General features: G+C 40.9%; 1 protein-coding gene across 6 annotated transcripts in view; it reads right to left on the bottom strand.

Moving 5' to 3' along the window:
* The window catches only part of ARMH3 (armadillo like helical domain containing 3), a 123621-nt gene that overhangs the window by 66469 nt on the left and 36739 nt on the right, over positions 1-20413 (bottom strand). For all 6 annotated transcript variants that reach the window (XM_015633480.1, XM_015633479.3, XM_033515523.1 and 3 more), the window contains 4 exons: positions 18346-18434; positions 5567-5649; positions 4917-5043; positions 2203-2278 (listed from right to left, as the gene is read on the bottom strand). In XM_015633480.1, coding sequence (XP_015488966.1) covers positions 2203-2278; positions 4917-5043; positions 5567-5649; positions 18346-18434 — 375 coding nt within the window. The remainder of the gene's footprint in view (positions 1-2202; positions 2279-4916; positions 5044-5566; positions 5650-18345; positions 18435-20413) is intronic.

Raw genomic sequence — 20413 nt, 5'->3', positions numbered from 1 at the left:
ACTTACTCCTGTTACACAAACACACTGCAGCCTTGAAACTTTATAAACAACTCACCACTCCTCCCCTGGCAGAAATGCACATAAAAATGTACACTAGGATTTAGGACACTTGTTAAAGCCCACTGTATGCATGCACAGGCAGATGCTTTTCCATTTCTAAAACCCACTAAAAGCCCTAGGATAAGGAAATTGCAATGTTTATTTATTTTTAAATAGCTTGTGTAATGAGACCAAGATATAAAACCAAAGCATGACTTTGCACTGCACAGTTACAGCAAAAAGCACATAATCACTGCTCATAAAAACTTTACAGAATGATGAAGCAAGGTGAGGAAAAAATCCAGTGTGGATTTCTCTAAATTCATTTCTTTCATGGCAAAAGCATCCAAATAAGACACAGTATGCTAAGACCACTCTAAGGGAAAACCAAAGGGGCACAGACAAACAGGAAACCCAGATAATGGGGAACTAAGCCAGGTTCTAGTCCCAGTCACCACTTTGAATCATCACACTGCCAAACACCTTCACAAAAGCACACTACCCTTGGACTTACCTGCCTGCTATGAAATCTACTCAGCTAAAGAACATAGTATTTTTACCACCAGAAGAAAAACAAACCAGAAGACAAAATCCTCCCTTCTTTGCTTTTTTTTTTTCTTTTGAGAGCGAGGAAATGGGATAAATCATACAGACTAACTTCTCAGAATTCTAATCCCTCTCAAGGCCTTAAATCATCTGTAATTTAGACCTTTACTAATTTCACTGAATGAAAAGCAATCATTCATGAAATTTCAATATAGATGAGCAGTTGGGTGCAGCAGAGGAAAGCTCCCAGAAGTCCAGAAGAGAAACAGACTAGAGGCTTCACTGATTGCTGACACCACCACATTCAGAACATGTCTGAAGGCATGTCATGGTGCAGGTTTTTTGGCTGCATCTTGTCTCAGCTGCATGCTGATCTTCACAAAAGCAGTGGCAAAGCCAAGAGGAAATAAGCCCATGCAAAGACTTGGTTCCACAAAGCAGAGGTTTGTGCACAAACTCTGTGATCACCTGGTCAGAGCATTCCCAGAGCAGACACTTTGTGTCACGTTAAGTGACAGTAGTCAACAGCCACCTGTTCTGCTGCTTCCCTCCAAGAGCTCTACCGACCCACACATGTTCACTTACAGCTGTTTATAAAACCCAAAAATAAGCATAACAGCAAAATAAGTCTAGAATAATATATGATGTTTTCAAGCTTACAGACTTATTAAGAGAACCTTTAAGGTGGTTTACAGACATGTAAGATGTATACTGACTTGAAAAGTGCCCTTGGCAAGTTTGTCCTACACAATTTCTTTTGTAATGAGAAAAATGATGAGTACTAGCAATGCAACATTACTCAGTTACTTGGTGTTGCACAGACACAAAATGTCTGAGGTGACTAGGGAAGTGATAGACAGATTTTTTTTCAGTGTAAGTACTTTTATCTTTTATGGTTTGTTTACAAGCCAGAGCTAAGAAGTCAATTTTCCCTCTCAGCATTCCTCCATTTTCCAATCAATCATATCCATAATCCTCTTGCCCAGTACCCAGCTTGATCAGTCGTAGCTGCTTCAGGTGCCAGAAAAATAAATTATTGCCACTATGAAAGAATACATACCTAGATTTACACTCCTTAGACTTACAAGTAAAGCATAACTTCTCCCTTTCTGCCCTTGAACAGGAAGAGGAGGCTGAAGAGAACATTGAAATGTCCTCAAATAATCAGTTTTAAACACACACAAAAATCTTGCAATATTAAGAGGCCTCGAATCTGCTCGTTACAGGAGGCTTACAGTCCCCTTCATAGCTTTGTGGAATTGCAATAGAATCACGCAACAGAAATCCATTAGGTTCACAATTGCTCTGCCAGCACAGCATTATTCTCTACTGTCTAACTTCTCCGAAGAATGATGTGAGGATTAATTCATTACACTTTGTGCTATGCTTTGAAAGCACTCAGTCTACAGAAGAGCTGAGAAAATTATTAGAGGACAGTCAAATCCTGGTAACCATTCCTTTATGCTTATGAGCCCTGTTTAGAGCAACAATTCAGCCCAACAAGTAGAACAAATTCAAAACAAAATTCATTAAAACAAATGTGAAACTGTCATTATAGAGATGTAGTCACACAGGAAATAAGAAACTTTAAAAGAGTATTTAATTTTCACTCCTTACCTAATATTGACTAATGCATGGGTCACCTTGCTTGCAGGCTCCTTCCATTGACCAGCATTGGTAGACAGCCTTAGAACTAAAAGAAGAAGACAGTTAGCAGTGCTGGCACAGAACTGGCAATTTCATAATTCAAAACATGGAAAAAAAAAAAATCTGCTTTGGCAAAATGGCAGTCCAGGAACCACATCAAAACAAAGGTCATCTCTGAGATTGTGATCCAGGGTAGAAGTTCCTTTCAAAGCCCATCTAAGAAACATAAGGAACATGGAAGGGGTGAGTGGAACAGAATAATGACTTGGAAGCAGAAGGAATGGAAGAACCTGAGTCCTCCAAACTGCTTTCATTATCACAGACACAGTTCATTTTCCCAGAAACAGAGCAGCGTCCCAAGCCTAGAATAGCTTTTATTCCACACACAGCTGTTCTCCTCCAGCTCCTGCTTACACAAGGTTCCATTTGAGCTGGACTGCATACTGCAGTTTAAACCCTCTCCAGCAATGAAGAATTCTTTACATGCCCATTTATCGAGAGTTGCAGAGGGGAATTACACACCAGCGTAAAGAAAAAACACTGCCTGCAGGAAGAAAGGTGGTGTTCTCTGGCACAGATGGTCTCTGACAGACTTAAGAGCAGATCTGAAAACATTCTGCAATAGGAAGAACTTCTAGGGAATCCAATTATTTTTTGCCAGTGTACCAAAAATATTTATTTAGGTCAAAATATGTACTGTTTTTATGATGGCACTTACTTGCACAGCTCTTGGTAAGCATCAAAACAATAACAGATCCTGTAGCAGATGTTTTGATTAATTTCCATATTGCCTGAACAAAGGGAATTTTCTATGAATTTGTACATACAGGGTTTTCTGGAGGTTAGACTCCACAAGAAAGGTTCACCCTCAATTTAGAAGTGAAGGAACAGCTCACCAATCAAATTTAGGATCATCCAGAAATACAGATGCTACAAGTTAAGCACAGTGGCTGCATACTTATGCCTATAATTGAAGGACAGAAGCTTTCAGCCCTGCAGATCTGCAAAGTTCAGTTTCAGAACAAGAGGAAAAAAACTAAGTCAGTTACATTCCACCTCCACTACCAACACTTGAAGTTTTAAGCACATTAACAGAAAAACTAAAGGACCAAGTAGCTTTCTCATCTGTGCTAACAAATACCCCAAGGCTAGGGGACAGAAGGGTCACTATAGTCTCAGAGACAGCCTGACAGGGAAGCTATCAGGACACTTGGTAGCTTTCATCAACTTGAGACAGTGCTACCTTCTCACTTTCTATTCTACCATTACATGTCACCTGCAGAAAAAAGCTGTCAGCTCTGAGTAACATTGTTTTGTCAAACAATAGGTACTGTACTTGAGTATCTGAGGTAATATATTCAATTCAGGCATCTGCAAGAGTAATTCAATGGGGTTTACTCTACCTAACCTAGGAGGATGGCAAACATTCATGTGATAAATTGTTTCAACAGCTAAGGTGTGCCTTTTGCAACCCAACTGAGGAAGTATTGGAGTACATATTCCTCTATTCCTCTTATCTTCAACTTCCACAGGGGATGGATTTGAAAAAAAACATTACCTAGTAAAAGCACCTCATCTTACTAGTTGTAACTCTTGGGAGTATAAAATGGGTTAGCAAAAAATCACAGGCATTCAGAGGGCAGAAAAATGGCCAAGTGATCCCTTATGAAATGGCTGAAAACTGGGAAATTTATACAAAAGGGCAGTTTGTTTCTTCTTGCAGTTACAGAGGGCAGTCAGCTACTTTCATTTAGGTGAGAATGTCTCTCTCCCATGTCAGAAGAGGGCTGTGGACAACTGTCTGCCCTTTAGCTCTCCTTATACACTTATATTAACTCCTGTTGTTCTTGGGGTGATCCCACTGAGAAAGGAGCAGAGGGTGATGGAACGAAAGGTTCTTTTGGAATAAAGCAAACAAAGAACACAGCTATATTCTCTTTTTCACAGCTTCAAGTATGCAGCACACCAGTGCTGCTGCAGCTACCCTGGGCTGCAGGTTCCTGTGTATAACACTGCCTCATTATGCCTCCATGCATTCCTTGCTCTTCTTTGTTCCTCTTCCCTGCTGGGTGTCACTTGGCTCCCTTCCCTCTCTCTTGAAGGATGGCAGCTTCTCCCTGTTTTGCCAGGGGGCACATTCTTCAGTCCAGCGACTCACTTGTCACTGCAAGCAGGTTTGTGAGCGCTGTTTTCTTGGTTGCTTTGGCAATGAGTGAAGTAGATGTGATTTGTCTAGCACAGCAAGCTTCTTGCTTTAAGTTTCTCAAATTCTTTTCCAAATTCTTATTTGCATTCAGTGCTTCTCTATGCTGGGTGGTTCTGCAGCATGCACCTGCTTTTTGACTTGAAATTGTCAAATGTAATAGAGGAAAACTACACAAAATGCAAGAAATACCATACTGTCACTCCATTGTGACAAATAAATTTGTAATTCCAACATTAAGTGGCAGAGGGAGGGGCAAGGAGCCTGTTCTTATTTTTACTGACATTAAAAAAAACCCCATCATTTTAGTAAATTTATCCCTCTCCCAATTCTTTACCAACATACTCAAGTACACAAAACATGTTCACCCAGCATGGCACACATCAGCAGCAGGTGGACAGGAAACACCTGACACAAACATCCCTCTTCACCACCCTCACTTCCAGGCAGCAGCAGTCCTGACAAGTCAGGAGGTACTCACCCATAGAATAAAGGTTGTCAAAATTCTGGTGCATCCGAATGATTTCATAATACAGCTCATCATAGCTGCTGGGAGTGGGCAGAAATGTGTCTCCATAAGTGATGAACATGTTGAACAGGTTCACAACCTATACAAGTGAAAAGAAGTTGCAACAGGAACATTTATCCCAAATCTATTCTGCAACAGAAACAGTACAAATTATGTCCCAAACCTTCAAGGGAATAGCTTGCCATTGCAACAGATAGTATTGCATGACTTGGTTGCTTTATCTCTTATTTTTGTTATAGTACCAGGGAGACAGACAAGAAGCTTAAATACGGTTTTATCTAGGGCCAGAAAAATATATTTCTATTTTGCATACAAAGGACCACAGAACAAAAAAAGAACATTAACAAATCTGGAAAATAAAACTAGGCCTTTCCTCACACAGATTTCTTTAATTCAATGAGCCAACCCTACAGTGATTCCAAGCACAGTCTTTCCTGAACACCTAGGGAAATGAACCTGTGCTTCATGGCCTTGTTCTCATATCTCCCTAACAGGCCAGAAATCCTTTCAGGAATCCTTTCAGCATTACAACTCCTTCCTAATATTAATTCACAATTAAGTTGTTAAAAATAGAGGATTTGTGCAAGGGTAAAAATGCTCACCATAAGAGCAAGGGTGAAGATGTTGTGCTTGGCCAGCAACACAGTCTCATTAGACATGAGGAACTTCAACAAGTTGATCAAAGCTAGGAGAAAATAATAAGTATTTTTTAAATACTATAAAAAGCAAAGTCATTCTCATCAAGTCACTTATATACAGATGCATTTACATTATCTAGTGTAAATTAAACCAAATGCCAGCTATTCACCTCAGAAATATATCAATTTACATGTAGGGTTTGGAGGTGCTTTTTGCTGCTAAAATACCCTGCTGAACAGGTAAGTGACAGCTATTTTACCTTCCCACATTTATTCTCCTTCACTGACTTCCCAATCAAATCTACTCAGGCTCAAGGTACATCTCTTGTTAACTCAGTCAGTTCATGGAGATTTCTCTGTCTGCTAGATCCTGGAGCGAGCTTTGGGGTTGGAAAATCCAACTGTCTCATTTCTGCTTCATATATCACCAACATGATGTATGCACAGTCAGCCCCAAACTGTCACTCTTGTTGATACACGCAGTTATAAAAAATAAAAAAGGTAAGAAAACCCCCACAGCACAGCTTTTCTGTAGCTCTGTGTCAATGCTGCTGCACTGGTAAAAGAAGGATGTAGTACTTTATTGTGTCAGTTATCCGGAGCTGTGCTGTAAAGATTACAGATCTGGTTCACACTTGTCTTAAATAATGAAACAACAAAAGCTCCTGCTGTAACCACCCAGTATCAGTTAGTAACAGTGGTAATTAACAAAAAGGTTGGCTAAAAATGCTTTAATCAAACAGACTCTACAATAAACAACTGCGTTCCATGCACTTGAATACAATCTAAAGTTTCTTATCTTTTTTTTTCCTAGTTGTTGAAATTTTCAGAAAACTAGTTTCTTCTGCATTATAGCTGCTCAGGAATGAAAGCTGATGCCTGACTAGAAGAGGTTCTTAATGTACTCTAAGTCAACACATTTCAAGACTTAAAACAACTGAATTAAGATGTCCTGAAAAGTCAATGCTGGAACACTGTACACACCTTTTTAAAAGGTTCTTAATTATCTACTAATTAGTTACTTCATCCAGCAGAACAATACCAGGCATTACTCCAATTTCTTGCAGGCACAAGTAGAAGTTGTTAATCCTTTTTTCCCCCCCATCATTATACAAGTGTCACACACTATCCAGTAACAGGTAAGAAAATAAACTGTGATTTGGGAGAACTCCACAGTGAATGCAGAAAAGATCATTCAGCCCAAAGTACAGGCTATGAAAGAGGAAGAGATAAAGCATAGGAAACAGGAATGAGGTATGGGCAGAATTTAGATATTCATCCCCTTCAAGATTACAAAGTATTCACAAAAGGTAAAATCAAAAAACCTACAGCAAAAATATGCAAATACACTGATCAGATCTTGAATTAAACAAAACCAGTCAGATCCTGAATGCAGTCCTGCAACTTCTACTTTACAATACCAGAAGTTCACCGTGAGTATCACAAGTTTATATATGCACACCAAAAGGGAAGCCTACAGCCCCAAGGTGGGTATTTTCTCATCTCAAGCAGAAGCTACTTCTGTTTAATCTTCCAGCCAGTGGCTAATGCTGAACTGCAAACCAGGAACGAACAAAATCCTCTGCAAACTCCAGACATGCAAGTGATGTATCTTTCAGAGCTATTCCAGGATTAACCATCAGCAATAGCATTTCTCCCTTCCATGTCAGCAGCTCACCTCATGAAGCAGATACATTAACACCTTTTCAATCCAGCCACATAACTTTCCATGCCATCATCAACCCATCATCAGACAAACTCCTGGGACCAAAAGCAGAGTCTGGATTCCACAGTAACACAGCTCTGAAAATACCCGTCAGTTATTTTTCTGCAAAACAAACGTTTCAAAACAAAGTAGCAGGTACAGATGGGCTCTCCACCAGAGCAAAGATCCAGCTAAAAACAGGTTGCCAAGGTAACCAAACCTCCACAGCAAAAAAGTCTCCTGCAGTCAGTGCCTTGGACTGCAGACAGCTGCCCTGCATCTCTGTCATAGCAGCTCGCTGGCCATTTCTCCATCTCATAGTTACAAGCATGGTTTTACCTCCTTTCCAGCCACAAAAGTCCACAGGGCCACAGCTCATGACCAGGTGCTGCTGTTCAACTACCAGCAGCTTGCGTTTGGAAGTGGAAGAAAAGTAGCAGAGTTCTGGATTCCCTATGACAAGTTGTGAGAAGTCTCATGCTCTTTTCTTTGCCTTTCACTCTCCCACAAGAGCCCTGCTGAATGGCCTTTGTCAGCCAGTCATGGCATAGCGTGACAAGAAGCCACCACCAAACAGCCAAAAACAAAACATGAACATGAAAGATGTCTGTGATGAGGAGAAACTATTTTTAAAAGAATTGAGTGTATTTGTCCAGAGCACAAGCACTCACCAAATGACAAGAACAAGCATTCTACAATGGCCTGCTGCAATACTTCTCATAGACCACCCTGAAGCACTTATACTGCTCTATATTGGTGACAAACACATGAAGGAGAACTTTCTCTGTTCTATCCCTACATTTGTTTCAGCCATTGTGATGAATCGGTTTAATTTTCCTGTTTCAGTTAGAAATAAGATTTTCTTCTTCTGCTCAAAATTTCAGTACTTATACCTGAACTGCACTGCATCATGGCCCACTCAAAACTACCTGTGCTGTCCATTTCCCAAGAAGTAGGAAAGAGAGGGATTTGCTTCACATGAAGAAGAAACTGAATGCTGGGCTCAGAGGCTGGTCAGAAGAACTGACCCATCAGAGGTTTACAGTCACTGTGTGTCCTGCACTGACTAATTTATCAACTGTTAGGAAACCGCACATTCCTAAAAAAGCTGCAGTGTTCCTAATTGGGATATACACTGCATCAATGCTAAAAGAGCAACCAATCTTTTTCCATAACAGCACATTCTGCAGCAGCCTCTACTCAAGTGTCTCTAAGGACCATGAACACTGTGGAACCTTTAAATCCCCCTGCCATGTCTCTGTTGTTTGTAAGGCAGAACCTGTACTGAAAATGAGGACAGCTATGCCCTGAAGTTTTCAGAACTAGCAACTTTTAGATCTGGCTTCATATGCCTAGTGCCCTTCAGCAACAATAATACACATAAAATAAACCTTTAGAGGAAAGTCCAACTGACTGCACACCCTTCTGCCCTTGAGCTCCAACAAAGCATTGATGCTACAATTCCTAAACAATCTGAAGCCAAAGCAGATGTCTCACATTTTCCCTGCTGCAATCAACTGTTCGCCTCTCATACCCCACCTGCAGGCTGCCCTCTCACACTAGCTAGGAAATTATCCCTTTTTTTCTTCTCCAACAGAGAAGCAGCTCAGTCTCCCAGCTGCACAGGCAGACAGCAATGTGATCCTTGCTTGGCTCAGCCACCTTATCCCAAATTATGCTCCAGGATTTAACAGCAATGGATGGTTTGGGTATGGTATCTGTTTCGACATTAACTGGAAAACAGCACCATTTTTGCAATACCCTCTAGAGAGCCTTTTTTTCCTCCCTAAAGATATTTGTTCTTGGCATTCATTAACAGGACCTGAAACACCCACTGTGGTGAGTCTCGAAACATCCATAATTTCACAATACAACAGTGTCACCAGGACTTCTTTAGTAATAAAGGGAGAAGGCTGTAACTAAACAAGCAGCCACCAGCATGCTCACGTAAGTGACCTGAGCTGAGTACACTGGCTGTGCTCCTTAAATCAACAAGAACACAGCTTTGGACACCTATGTTTACAGCCTCAAACCCAAGTAGACAATCATGCTGAATGAACAGAGAGCCATGTGACAGGCTGTATGTGAAAACTGGTATACAGCAGGCTGGCTCCTGGGCAATTTTCTCTCCAAAGGATTATTATAGTGAAAGGATGAAAAGTGACATCACAGATATCCTCCCTACTTTTTAAACTGAAATGACTGCAGTGAAAGAACCTCTTAGCTCTTTTGCTGCACAGCTGCTTTTGAAGACACTTTCCCTTATCAGCTTCTGTCTGCCAAGGAGCAGCAGTACATGCCTGCTCAGTTATTTGCTGCCCTCCCTCAAGCCAGTCCTCTGTGAGAAGACTGTGGGCAGCCACCATCTCTCCTTTTTGTCTACCAGGAAGGAGGCAATTCCCGATACAGATGCCCTTCATTCCCCTCCTTCCCCTATTCCTATTCACACAGCACTTACATTCTCTCCCTGTAAGCCTTGTTTCAAACAGAAATATATTCAGCCCCAGCTAAATCTGGATTCACACAAAGGTTTTTTGTTTTTTGTTTAATGTCCCAGTGTTCCCTATTTGGATCATGTGTAATGCAACAGGACCATAGAGGTAAACCATGAGAAAAGAGGAAAAAAAAAAGTAGTAGTACCATCCCTTGGGCAAGTCAGAATGTAGCAAAGACTCTGCCAGGAGCATCAGTGGGCTCTAATGTTATTGCACAATGGAGCAGAAGAGAATAGCCCTGAGATGCTCATCAATGAGAGTCTGGATGGGTTGAGCACAGTACAGAGGCCTCTGTCACTGCATCTGCTGCACTTACAGGTCGAGAATCTTCTAATGGTGCATATAATGGCCCTCAAGAAAGGAGCAAGGGAGAGGCTCCTCAGCTGCACCATAGCATCTGTTAACAGGATCTAGTGCTCTACTTAATTCTTCAGTTTTCTGCCCTTCAACTTTCAGGGCACACAGGGAAGAGCAGTGACTTTCCCATTTTCTGTAGAAGTTACCATTGAACCAACAGTGAATTCAGTGTCCTCCTTCCAGCATCTCAAATCACAACCCCCTTAGAAGGATCCCCACCCACATATCACTAGAAGGCAGCTGATCATGACATCTGGGCAACACTTCCATGCTGCAGAGAAGTCATCTGCCCACAAGTGCTTCAGCAGCACAGTAACCACCCTGGACTTCCTCTAGCCACTCTCTCCACATGTACATACTCCCAAGGCAAGGTCCACACTACTCACTGTAGCACAAGGTAAGTCAGATCTGGTTAAGGCTTACTGCAGCTAAGGCTGCAACTAAGAATAGTGGATTAGATTCTTCAGGAAGTAGCACTGGTCTTTCTGTGCTTCAGTTCTCCCAAGAGACAAGAGAAAACAGTACCATTCTATCTGCAGCAGCACTGGAAGTAAATAGAACAACACAAAGAGCCCTGGCTGTACCTGGCCAGATCAAAGGTCCACCTATACTTAGTGTTCTATCTCTAAATGGTCAACATCAAATGCTTGCTGAAAAACAACAGGCCAAACAATGCTTTCTTAGATGTTCTTCCAGATTCCAAAATTCAGCATGATTCCCTTACATGAGGGAAATTACAGCACAGAATGTGAAAAAAACAGATTCTCACAATATGACAACACCACAACCACAGACCAGTCCACTCTCTTCCAGTTCCAGACTGGAAGTCACAAGGGCTAAGCTAGGATAACCATAGAGCCCACTGTACAGCTATGAGGAGAAGAGACCCGAGAAGAGAGTAATAACCTCTAGAAAATGCTGTACCTGAAAGGCAGTTCAGATTTAGGGAAGCAAAAGGCTCAAATATGACATTCTGAGATGACCTAAGTGTTAAGAGGGTGCAGATCTGGTCACGTTAAGCTTTGGCAGGCACTCAGAAGAACAGTGATCAAAACAAACTCAGCAGGAGATGAGTATCTACAGATTGGGTTTGACAGGAGAGAACCAACAGAGGTATTTTCCAGACAGAGTTGTAGGAACAGGAAGCCTGTCCAGGAAATAGTTACCTTGCTATTACAAACTAACACACCAGAACTCCCTGAGGCACAAACTATCCCAGCACCCTTGGACAAGTGAGCCAATTACTCGGGGACAGCACTTGCAGCTTTCTGTCAATCACCCACAGCACTAGAAAACAAGACTCTTGCACCAATGCTGCAGTCCCCTCTCAGGGGAGATGGGGAAGCAATAAAAGCTCTGTCAACATCACTAGTCAACATGCTCCAGCTCCTTTGCTCTGCTGTGATCAGGAGGGAACACCCTGCTCACTGCTGTAGCAATCGCCTGCCAGGACACTCCTCCACTCTCACTCCTGCTGCCAGGGGCACTGCCGAGTTCCTCCTCCCAGCCACCACAGCTCTGTGGCAAAAAGCAGCTGGCAACTGGCAGGTTCCCCATCACCAGCACTCTACAGCTGTTCTCTCTTTTCCCCATGACTCGCTCTCAAGGGTGCATCCATGAAAGCAAGCTGTTTTCTTAATGAGAATCAACAGCTTGCCAGAGGGCTGGAGCACATGCTGGCACAACCCATCGCTCCCAGAATCAGTCAAGCAGGCTACTTCACTTCCAACCCTTTACTTTCTTTATATAGCCCCCATCCCTGGTACTCACTGTTCCCACCTAAATGGAGCCAACAGTGTGAAATTGCAAGCTTAATGGAAATGCTGATTGCTGATGCCAGAGCAATGCTGTTAGATGGCAATCCAGCAAGCAATAAGAAATAACACAAATTTTCCAAATCCAGCTAAAGCTCAGATGAACAATATGATTTTTTCTTTTAAATAAATAAATTTTAAAAATTTAAAAAAGCACACACCCACAAGCTTCATCCCTCTTTAGAGGAAAGGGTAGTATTGAGCTCAATTATGTTTTGTCTGATAGTGTAAGTCCACACTGTTAAACAGTGGTCTAGGGAGTTAGTGTTGCACATTTTTGCCTTGGGTTTTAAAACAGGAAAGGTGGAGAATCTGGAGAAAATGAAGAAATATTGTGTGATAACATGGAAAGACTGCAAGGTAAAGAACCCAGGAGTGGTGCTGCTTGAACACAAAAAGGGGCCTGGGATAAATTACTGCATTCTGAGTGCTGCAGCCCCTGATAAAGAAACAGCTTTGAACAGCCGACTGTAACTCTTCTGTCATCAATGGGACCATTTCCTAGGAGAACTTACCACACTGTCACCACTCCATGATGGTGGTGACATCATGATCTCCAAACCATTAGTGATTCACAATCAAATTCTCCAGTATTTGCTAGCTTTATTTAAAACAGGACAGAGTTACATATCTGAATGAAACCTGCCAGGCTGAGGCAGGATGACCAAAAGGTTGCCAGACTTTTATCCATGCAAATTACTAAATTCCCTTTGTGCTTATCTGAGCAAGGCTATGTTAATAAATTCCCATTCTAATCTCACCAGGTGATCAATAACAGCCACAAATCTTATATTACCCTTTCTCTGTTCACTGGCTGTGGGGGTCAAACTCTTTATGATCAGTATTAAAATATATTAACATAAAGTAAAGGTAAACTAGAATTAAGTAAAAGAAGATGCTTCCTAAAAATGACCCATGCAGGGAAATGAGGACATACTCCTTTACAAGAAAGCAACTGAGTTTCTGCATCTCTTACAATATTGTCTTTAAGAGTCTAATACCAGGGCATTTCACTAAATGGCTGGAATGTTCTCATGAAAACATTCTAGCTTTGGTTGAAGAAGGTAATGTGAAGGAAAGGTGACCATGCCATTGTCACACCAGCTGAGAATGACAGCAGAATACTACAAGCAGACATTTGCAGTCTTCCTTCTGACCTTTCCATCTTGCTGCTTGTAAGTGAGCTTTGTAAGATGGGACTGGAGTTTTCTTTGGGGTAACACAGAGTGCTGCCAGGAGTACAAATTAAATAAATCAAAGAACATCAACACACAATACACACCACAACTATAAACAAAAATTATTTTATAAAACTATCTTTTGATTTCAATCCTTTCCTGAATTCTGCAAAATAGATAACAGGGTAACAGTTGCATTCCTGAACCCAGCTTGGGCCAACTCAGTACCACATATCACAAGTACCAACGCTCCTGTAAGTAAAGGAAACAGGACCCCCTAAGGGCTGCAAACTCCTAGTACTTATTCCATGGCACACAACAGTTACAGTCTTTAGTTTGTGTGAGAAATTAAGCCATTTGCTAACTGGCAGCTCTACAGTCTTCCAAACTCACATGGCATCTAGTGACCAGGAAATTTGCCAGTGAACTAGACTGTCTGGTACACCAGTGTGTGAATCCTGCCTCCACAAGAGCTGCAAGATGAAAAGCTTCCCTTGCAAGGTAGCTGCTGCAGAATGACAGTGACAGCCAGATTAGAGATGAAGGGAAGACACAACATCACCTGACTTCCAGTCTGTTCAGCAACATAAATCAGAGGGCTGATGCAGACCTGATCAACAGTTGTAGAACCAGAAACAACACAGCTAACATACTCTCAGTAATCAATGTTTCAGTCACAAAAATAATGAAGCAAAGTGATTAAACAATATAATTTTAAGGACAGTATTATATATACTGAAAGTCGTGGGGGGAGATTCTCCCCCACAAAAAATTACTTCTTTATTTTAAAATCTTCCACAGAGGAACCTTTCACATTTTTAGTATTCACCCAAAAAGATTTTGAATGCAGTACTATCCTTGCAATAAATACACAATTTGCCAAAAAGATCTCAAGAGTGTACAAAAAGGGAAAAAAAACCCCAACTGTATTTTGTCTAGTAGCATTGTAAAAGTCTGCTTTGATAACCCTAAAATGAAAAAGGAGAAAAATTAACTTCTTGATAGTGCTACATATTTGAAGCACCCTTCTTTTAACAGTGCATTCTGCATCTACCAAATTAACTAACCTACAAGATAAGAAACTATAGCCTTACTTTTGTTAAAACAATTTGGAAACTCATCTTCAATACTTACTAATGGCAATACCCACTTTTAATCCTACTTTGCATTCAGCTGCCCAATAAATAGCTATTTCACCATAATTATTATAGTTCAGATTTTTTAGACTCTACTCTTGCTATTAGAACTCTTTATTAGTGCTGCTTTTCTGTTACTCTAAACACAGCTTTTGCTTAAAGCAAACCATAGCAACTGCAAAGAAGTTACCTGCACCCCCTAAGCTCAGAGTGAATTGCTGAAGCATTGCTAATTTTGAAGTGGGAGGAGTTGAAGAAATGAGGTCTTTTTATATATAAAGCTTAAATGACTCATGAAAACTCTTCTGGCATAGCTCATTCATGCTTGAGAACAACAACAACACATTTAGCACTGTCCATCACTCAAGTGCTGTACAAACTAGCCCAAGAACATTTGGCCTAAGAGGCTGTTCCTGAGAACGGGGAACTGGCTTTTTCCAAGTTTTCTAATCAGCTCTATGAAGTACCTTACACTTGACATTCAGTTAATCAGTGTTTAAAAAGTATAAGGTAGCTGGCGAAACAGTCCAGAAGATTGCCAGTTTGCCAAAATGTCTGCAAGCAAACAGGTCAACCGAGTCAAATTTCCAGGCTAGTCACCAGGAATAGTACACTGTCAGTGGTGAAAAACTTGATTTTCTATAGCACTCAAAGGGAAAAGCTGTACACTAATCACTGGTAGAACAGAAGTGAACAGACTGCTGAAAAAGGCTACTAAAATGGAATCAAGACCAACAGACATCTCTGGAACTGAATGTCTACCTATCAGTAACTGCAACTGCCAATCACTTTCATAGGTTAGATTACAACTGCTTTTCACTCTCCAGCCCATTTTTTAAGATGTTTCAGAATTTAGCTCCACTAGTGATTTGATATTTATTTTCACATTGCTTTTAGCTAGAAGCAGCTTCTACGCACTACTTTTGCCACCCACAGATTTTCCTTTCTGTCAATCCTGTTTTCAGCTCTCAAATCCCTGCATCTTTCTCTGTCACCTAAACGTTCTTGGTCATCTGGTCAGCACAGCTAGAGATTTATATTGCTTTGAGTGCCATGGCACTGGTCCCTTGACTTAATGTGAAAATATTATTCTAATAGAGAAGCTTAGGCTGGATCACGTCCAAAGACTGTAACAATATTGTTCTTTAAGCTCAGATGTTGCAGAAGAAAGTTCAACAGAAATAACATCATATGGAAACAATGTGCCAAATAGTGGCATATCCAAAAAAGTAGAAAGCATTACAGACTGCATAAACAGCGTGATACGTGTCCTGAGAGATGCCAAAGCACCTGGCTCCACTGCCTTTCTCTGCCATCACTGCAAATTAAAATCTAACAAAGTAAATGCAGAAACTCTTAGAGTGCTGCTGGCCTTCCATACTGAAGACAAAGCACCACAAAGGAAGAGCATCAATCCATCAGATGGCACACAAGTGGCTTTCCTTAATTAGAGATCAGCTAACATTAGAACTGGCAAATGAACAGAAGGCTCCACATACTGCTACTGCTTCCACCTACAACCTTTATCTCAGTTCCTCCGCACCCTATACCGACTACCTACCCCACAGTATTCTTTTTGTCTTCTTCTCCCACTCAATTTTCTGCCTGAAAAAACTCTCCTCCTTTTATGTGCCAGGTAGAACTCTCTCCCTTTCTTTCAGTACTTCCTTACACAAATTCCCTCCAGCTTCTTTGTTCCACTCAGCTCTGTTGGGGGGCCTTCATTGCTATTATCCACACTGCACCACAGGGGCATTGCTTAAGTCATCACACACTTTGTCATTCCAGAAGACAAGTGTGGGCTTGAAGACCTTCTGTAAAGCACACCTGATGGGGCAACCCGATATCTCAGACCTTACAGCAAATAGCTGCTCCCTTTTAGCTGTTCATCCAGCAGTGATAACTAATTCTTCGATCTAAAATAAAAGCCTGATGGTCATATGAAGGACAGAAATTAATTCAGAAGTCTTGTGCTCCAGTTTGGAATTGTCTGTCACATACACCAAGACCACAGAAAGAGACACTCTTACATCAAAGGCAGCAGCATTCTGGTAATCAAAGAGCAACCCTGACAGGGTAAAAGTTAACTATGAAACAAATCTCAGGACAGGGCTGGCAATTAGCATTTATTCTAAAACTTATATAGCATTCTAGAAGCACACCTGGAGCAGCCAGGACCTGCCCTTTAACAGGTGTATGTACCAATTCACCATTTCAGGGCCTTCCAGCCTGTATAAAACACTTGACAGCTACAGAAGAATCTCTCTGTTCACCTCAACATCCTATTAAAAAAAATAATTTTGAAACATTCTATGGTAGTTTACTCCCAGGAGAGAATCACCTAAAATACACAAAAATCTATCACAAGCATGGAGCCCTTCAGCTCCATCAGGTGTGCCAATGTTCCAGTTCCTTCACAGAAACCTGACCAACCTGAGTGTTTTTATACTACTGCTTTGCTTTCGAAGCATGTACAGTACTTAATACTTCTGAGGCACTTTATGTTTCCAAAGATCTATATAAACAGCAGCTAATTAGAGACAGCTAACAAGAATATCCCAAGATGCTGAATCTCAGTGTGTAGTGAGTATTTTAATTTTTTCTCCTCCCATAAGATAGGGAAAGTTAAGGATTGAAAGATGCCTAAGAGGGTGCTCCCTGAACTGTGGAACAATACTTTCAAGCAAAAAGTGCTATATTTCAAACTTCCATTCTGCCAGTGTGTAGAAAAGACCCAGGCCAGCCTGGCCAAATAGAAATGGCTCTGGTTCACTGTAACTGCTGAGAAGACACCACACACATTGTCAGATGCAATTTCCATTCACAACAGACATCCACACCGTACACACTCATCTCCTGAACTGGCACTACACTACAGCCATGCCCCTAGGGGCTCTGTTCTGAGGAAAACAACTGAAAAGGAACTGCTAATCCCTTAATTAGTGGCATCCACTTCACCTTCTGCAGGAATAATTTAGAAAGTCTGAATAGGCCACATGTCACACAAGGTGAAAATTTAATAGCGAAATGACTCGGGTTTTCAGTTCATTTCTCTGTACCTACATCTCAGTTGGGCAAAGCTACTGAAGGGAACTACTCAGTGCCAATTGAGAACAGCTTCACAAACCACTGATCACTCACTGCCTCTTTCAAAAGCCATCCTCTCAAATTTCTGATGGGAGCTGCATTACACCAGGCAAGATCCTAGGTCTCAAGCACAGCTTGAGAATTGTGTATTGAGGAATACACAATTAGGGCCATGTTCCCTTGAATTTTCATAAAGCTCTCGTTTAAGCCACAACAGCAAGGGGATTAACTGTACTTTCCTGGCTGAGCTACTTGACTGCTTGCTAGAAAAGAACTGAAGCACATACCGTATCCACCAAAGATGCCTCTTAGGTCTCATCATCCATTCTGCTCCCTTTACCAGACCTCCCACACAATGATTGCATCATGTAAGAGTCCTAAAAAGCTGTCCACTGGATTATGTCAGACTCCACAATACTTATCTCTCTATCTCGGGATGCAAGTGGCATGAACCAGACTATCTACCATCAAACTCAAAGGTCAGAGTTAAAAGCCTCTCTTCCCTCACACTGACATTTCAAGGCTGCTCTCTTCAGGAGCTGCACACTATTCTATCTGTGAGCATCTCTTAAAGGAAAGGAAAAGGAAAAGCAAGGTCCATCTCCCTTTACCCAAAAGCCTACCTCCTTTCTACTCACAAATATCTGAGAGAGAAACACTACTCCATAAAACATCTCTTCATTTTCTCCAATCGGGCAAAGAGGGACTCGGGTAATGGAACAGAAAAACAAAGACATTTGGGTACCATAGTGAGAATGGACAGACAAGAAAGTAAATTAGCTACCATTATTGTAATGGACTGGCTTTCCAAAGGAGGCAATTTGCATGTAGCAACTAAGCAACATAAAGATGCTTTAACAGAACTGCTGCTTGCTTTTGAAACCTGTAGCAATGGAACAAGCAGTCACAGCCACAAAACAACCACCACTGTGGGGTTTTCCTATTAGACTGTCTCTGCAGAGGCCAAGTACCTGACCAGAGCTCCCTCCAAGTGTAATGAAGCCTCACTCTGCATTTCTTCTGGTAGCACAGCAGCTTGTGCACAATCTGAATGCACCGTCTGGAAAAGAAAGGGTAAAGGATTAATGACATTGCATCTTCCCACAATTCTACATCAAGCCTGGAAATATCCCTGAAATCAGCAGCATGGAAATGGACAAATTCTAAGACTATCAGAGGAGGATGGGAGTTGTGGCTTTGGCCTCCTAAGAGGAATAAACACTCACAAATAAAGAATCTGACAAAATGAAATAAAGTCATGCCAGTTAAACTCAACAGGATTGGACTGACCACAAATGCATGTTTGCTGTTCAATAAATACTTTTCACTCTTCGCTACCCTGACCTAAGGGCCTCGAACTCTCCAAAATGAGTTACTTAATTTGCAAGATACATATATGTGAAATGCTGCAAGTTATTAAAGCAATGAAGCTTCTCCGTTTCTCTGGCTCCAGTGATGAGGAAAAAGGAAATGAGGGTGTGAAAACTACAGGATTTTTAGTTTGACTAAGGTGTGTGGTTTAATTACATAAAAAAAAAAATCTATCAAATTTTCCAGTCTCCTTAAAAAAAATAATTTAAGTATGAGCTTTAAAATATTCATGTAATACACATGCAAGCTCTGGAATGCCCCAATACACAAGTAAGTGCACTTGTCAGGTCTCCAAATCCTCTAAGTCTCAATAGCATCTAGTAGTGCTCATACAAACTCTCAGCTGCACAAACATTCTTCACAAATAACATCCAAACTAAAACTACAGTACAATGAGTAAATTCTCTAACACTATCATTAAGGACAAGCCAAAAAATACATACAAATTTGAATTTGTTAGGCCAAGCTATTTTTAGCTATTAAAATGAAGAAAAAATAGAAGGAAGACTACAAAAAGTAAAAATCCGTTTTTCCCCAAATCCCTATTTCTCAAAAACACATTATCTTATTAAGACCCACATCTTTCTGGAAAGACACTGATGAAAGACACTGCTATCAGATAAACACAGAGAAATCAAATTCTAAAAATTTGCATGGAATTTATTCAAAATGAAGTGAAAAGTTCAAGACAAGGCCTTAAAAACAAAGCTACAGCAAACAATGAGCAGAAGGTATACATTATTCTTTTCAGACCCATAGATAATCCCAAAAATACCACAACGAGGTAGGGACTGAAACTAACTTTGAATAAAGGTAAAACTATTTATAATCACTGAGCATGACATTAAGTGCTGCATTTCAAATTTGATTCTCATAAATTCAACCAAGGAAAGGAAGCAAACCAGCTATGATAGACAGCTGTCTTCAGATCAGGAACAGCAATCCCAATGGGGAGAAATGTCCTACTTCTGATGTTAGTGGTACAGGACAATGCCCAGCACCTTTTCACCTCTGTATCTGCTTGGCTGTAAGTCACATTATGAAGTTATCCAACCTGGTGGGGCGTCTCTGTTTCTTAAGTTTTGTGCTGAGGATTCATAATACACATAATGGACAAAAAGTATCCTTAGTCTAAGCAACCTGGATTTCTCTTTTAAATATTAATAAGGCCAGCCTTGAGCAGCTTCATATTGTCACCTCTTAAATGTACTGCAGAGAAATATGACACTACTTGTGCATTCCGAACACCCACTTTGTCTGCAATAACTGTGTCTGCTATGGGATGGTTTCAGACAGGAGTACAGTGAAAAGACTGCACAAACATGCCAAAAGGAATGGAAACAAATGTCCACTGATGGCTGCTACCGCTCATTATTTCTGGTGTTATGGGGTTTCTAGATGTGATGTTGCTTTTGAGTCCAAGCATTTCCCACCTTTCTTGTGAAACTCCAGAGCATTATACCCATTTACACATAGTTCTGCAATTGTCATAACAAAAAATTCTCAGAAACTCAATTGAACTGTGCAACCCTTGAAAAGGCACTGTAATTACAAGGTTATTTGGGCCAAATCAAAATATGCTGAAAAGTTACCTTAAGGGAAAGCATCCTATGTGTCTTTATCTTCACTACAGAATATAGTGCTGTTCACGCCTTGGGGAAATTCAGC

The sequence above is a fragment of the Parus major genome, chromosome 6 (assembly GCF_001522545.3).
Source record: "Parus major isolate Abel chromosome 6, Parus_major1.1, whole genome shotgun sequence".
Classification (NCBI taxonomy): Eukaryota; Metazoa; Chordata; class Aves; order Passeriformes; family Paridae; genus Parus; species Parus major.
Note: the sequence above shows the minus strand (reverse complement) of the source record. Positions and strands in the feature narration are given on the sequence as shown.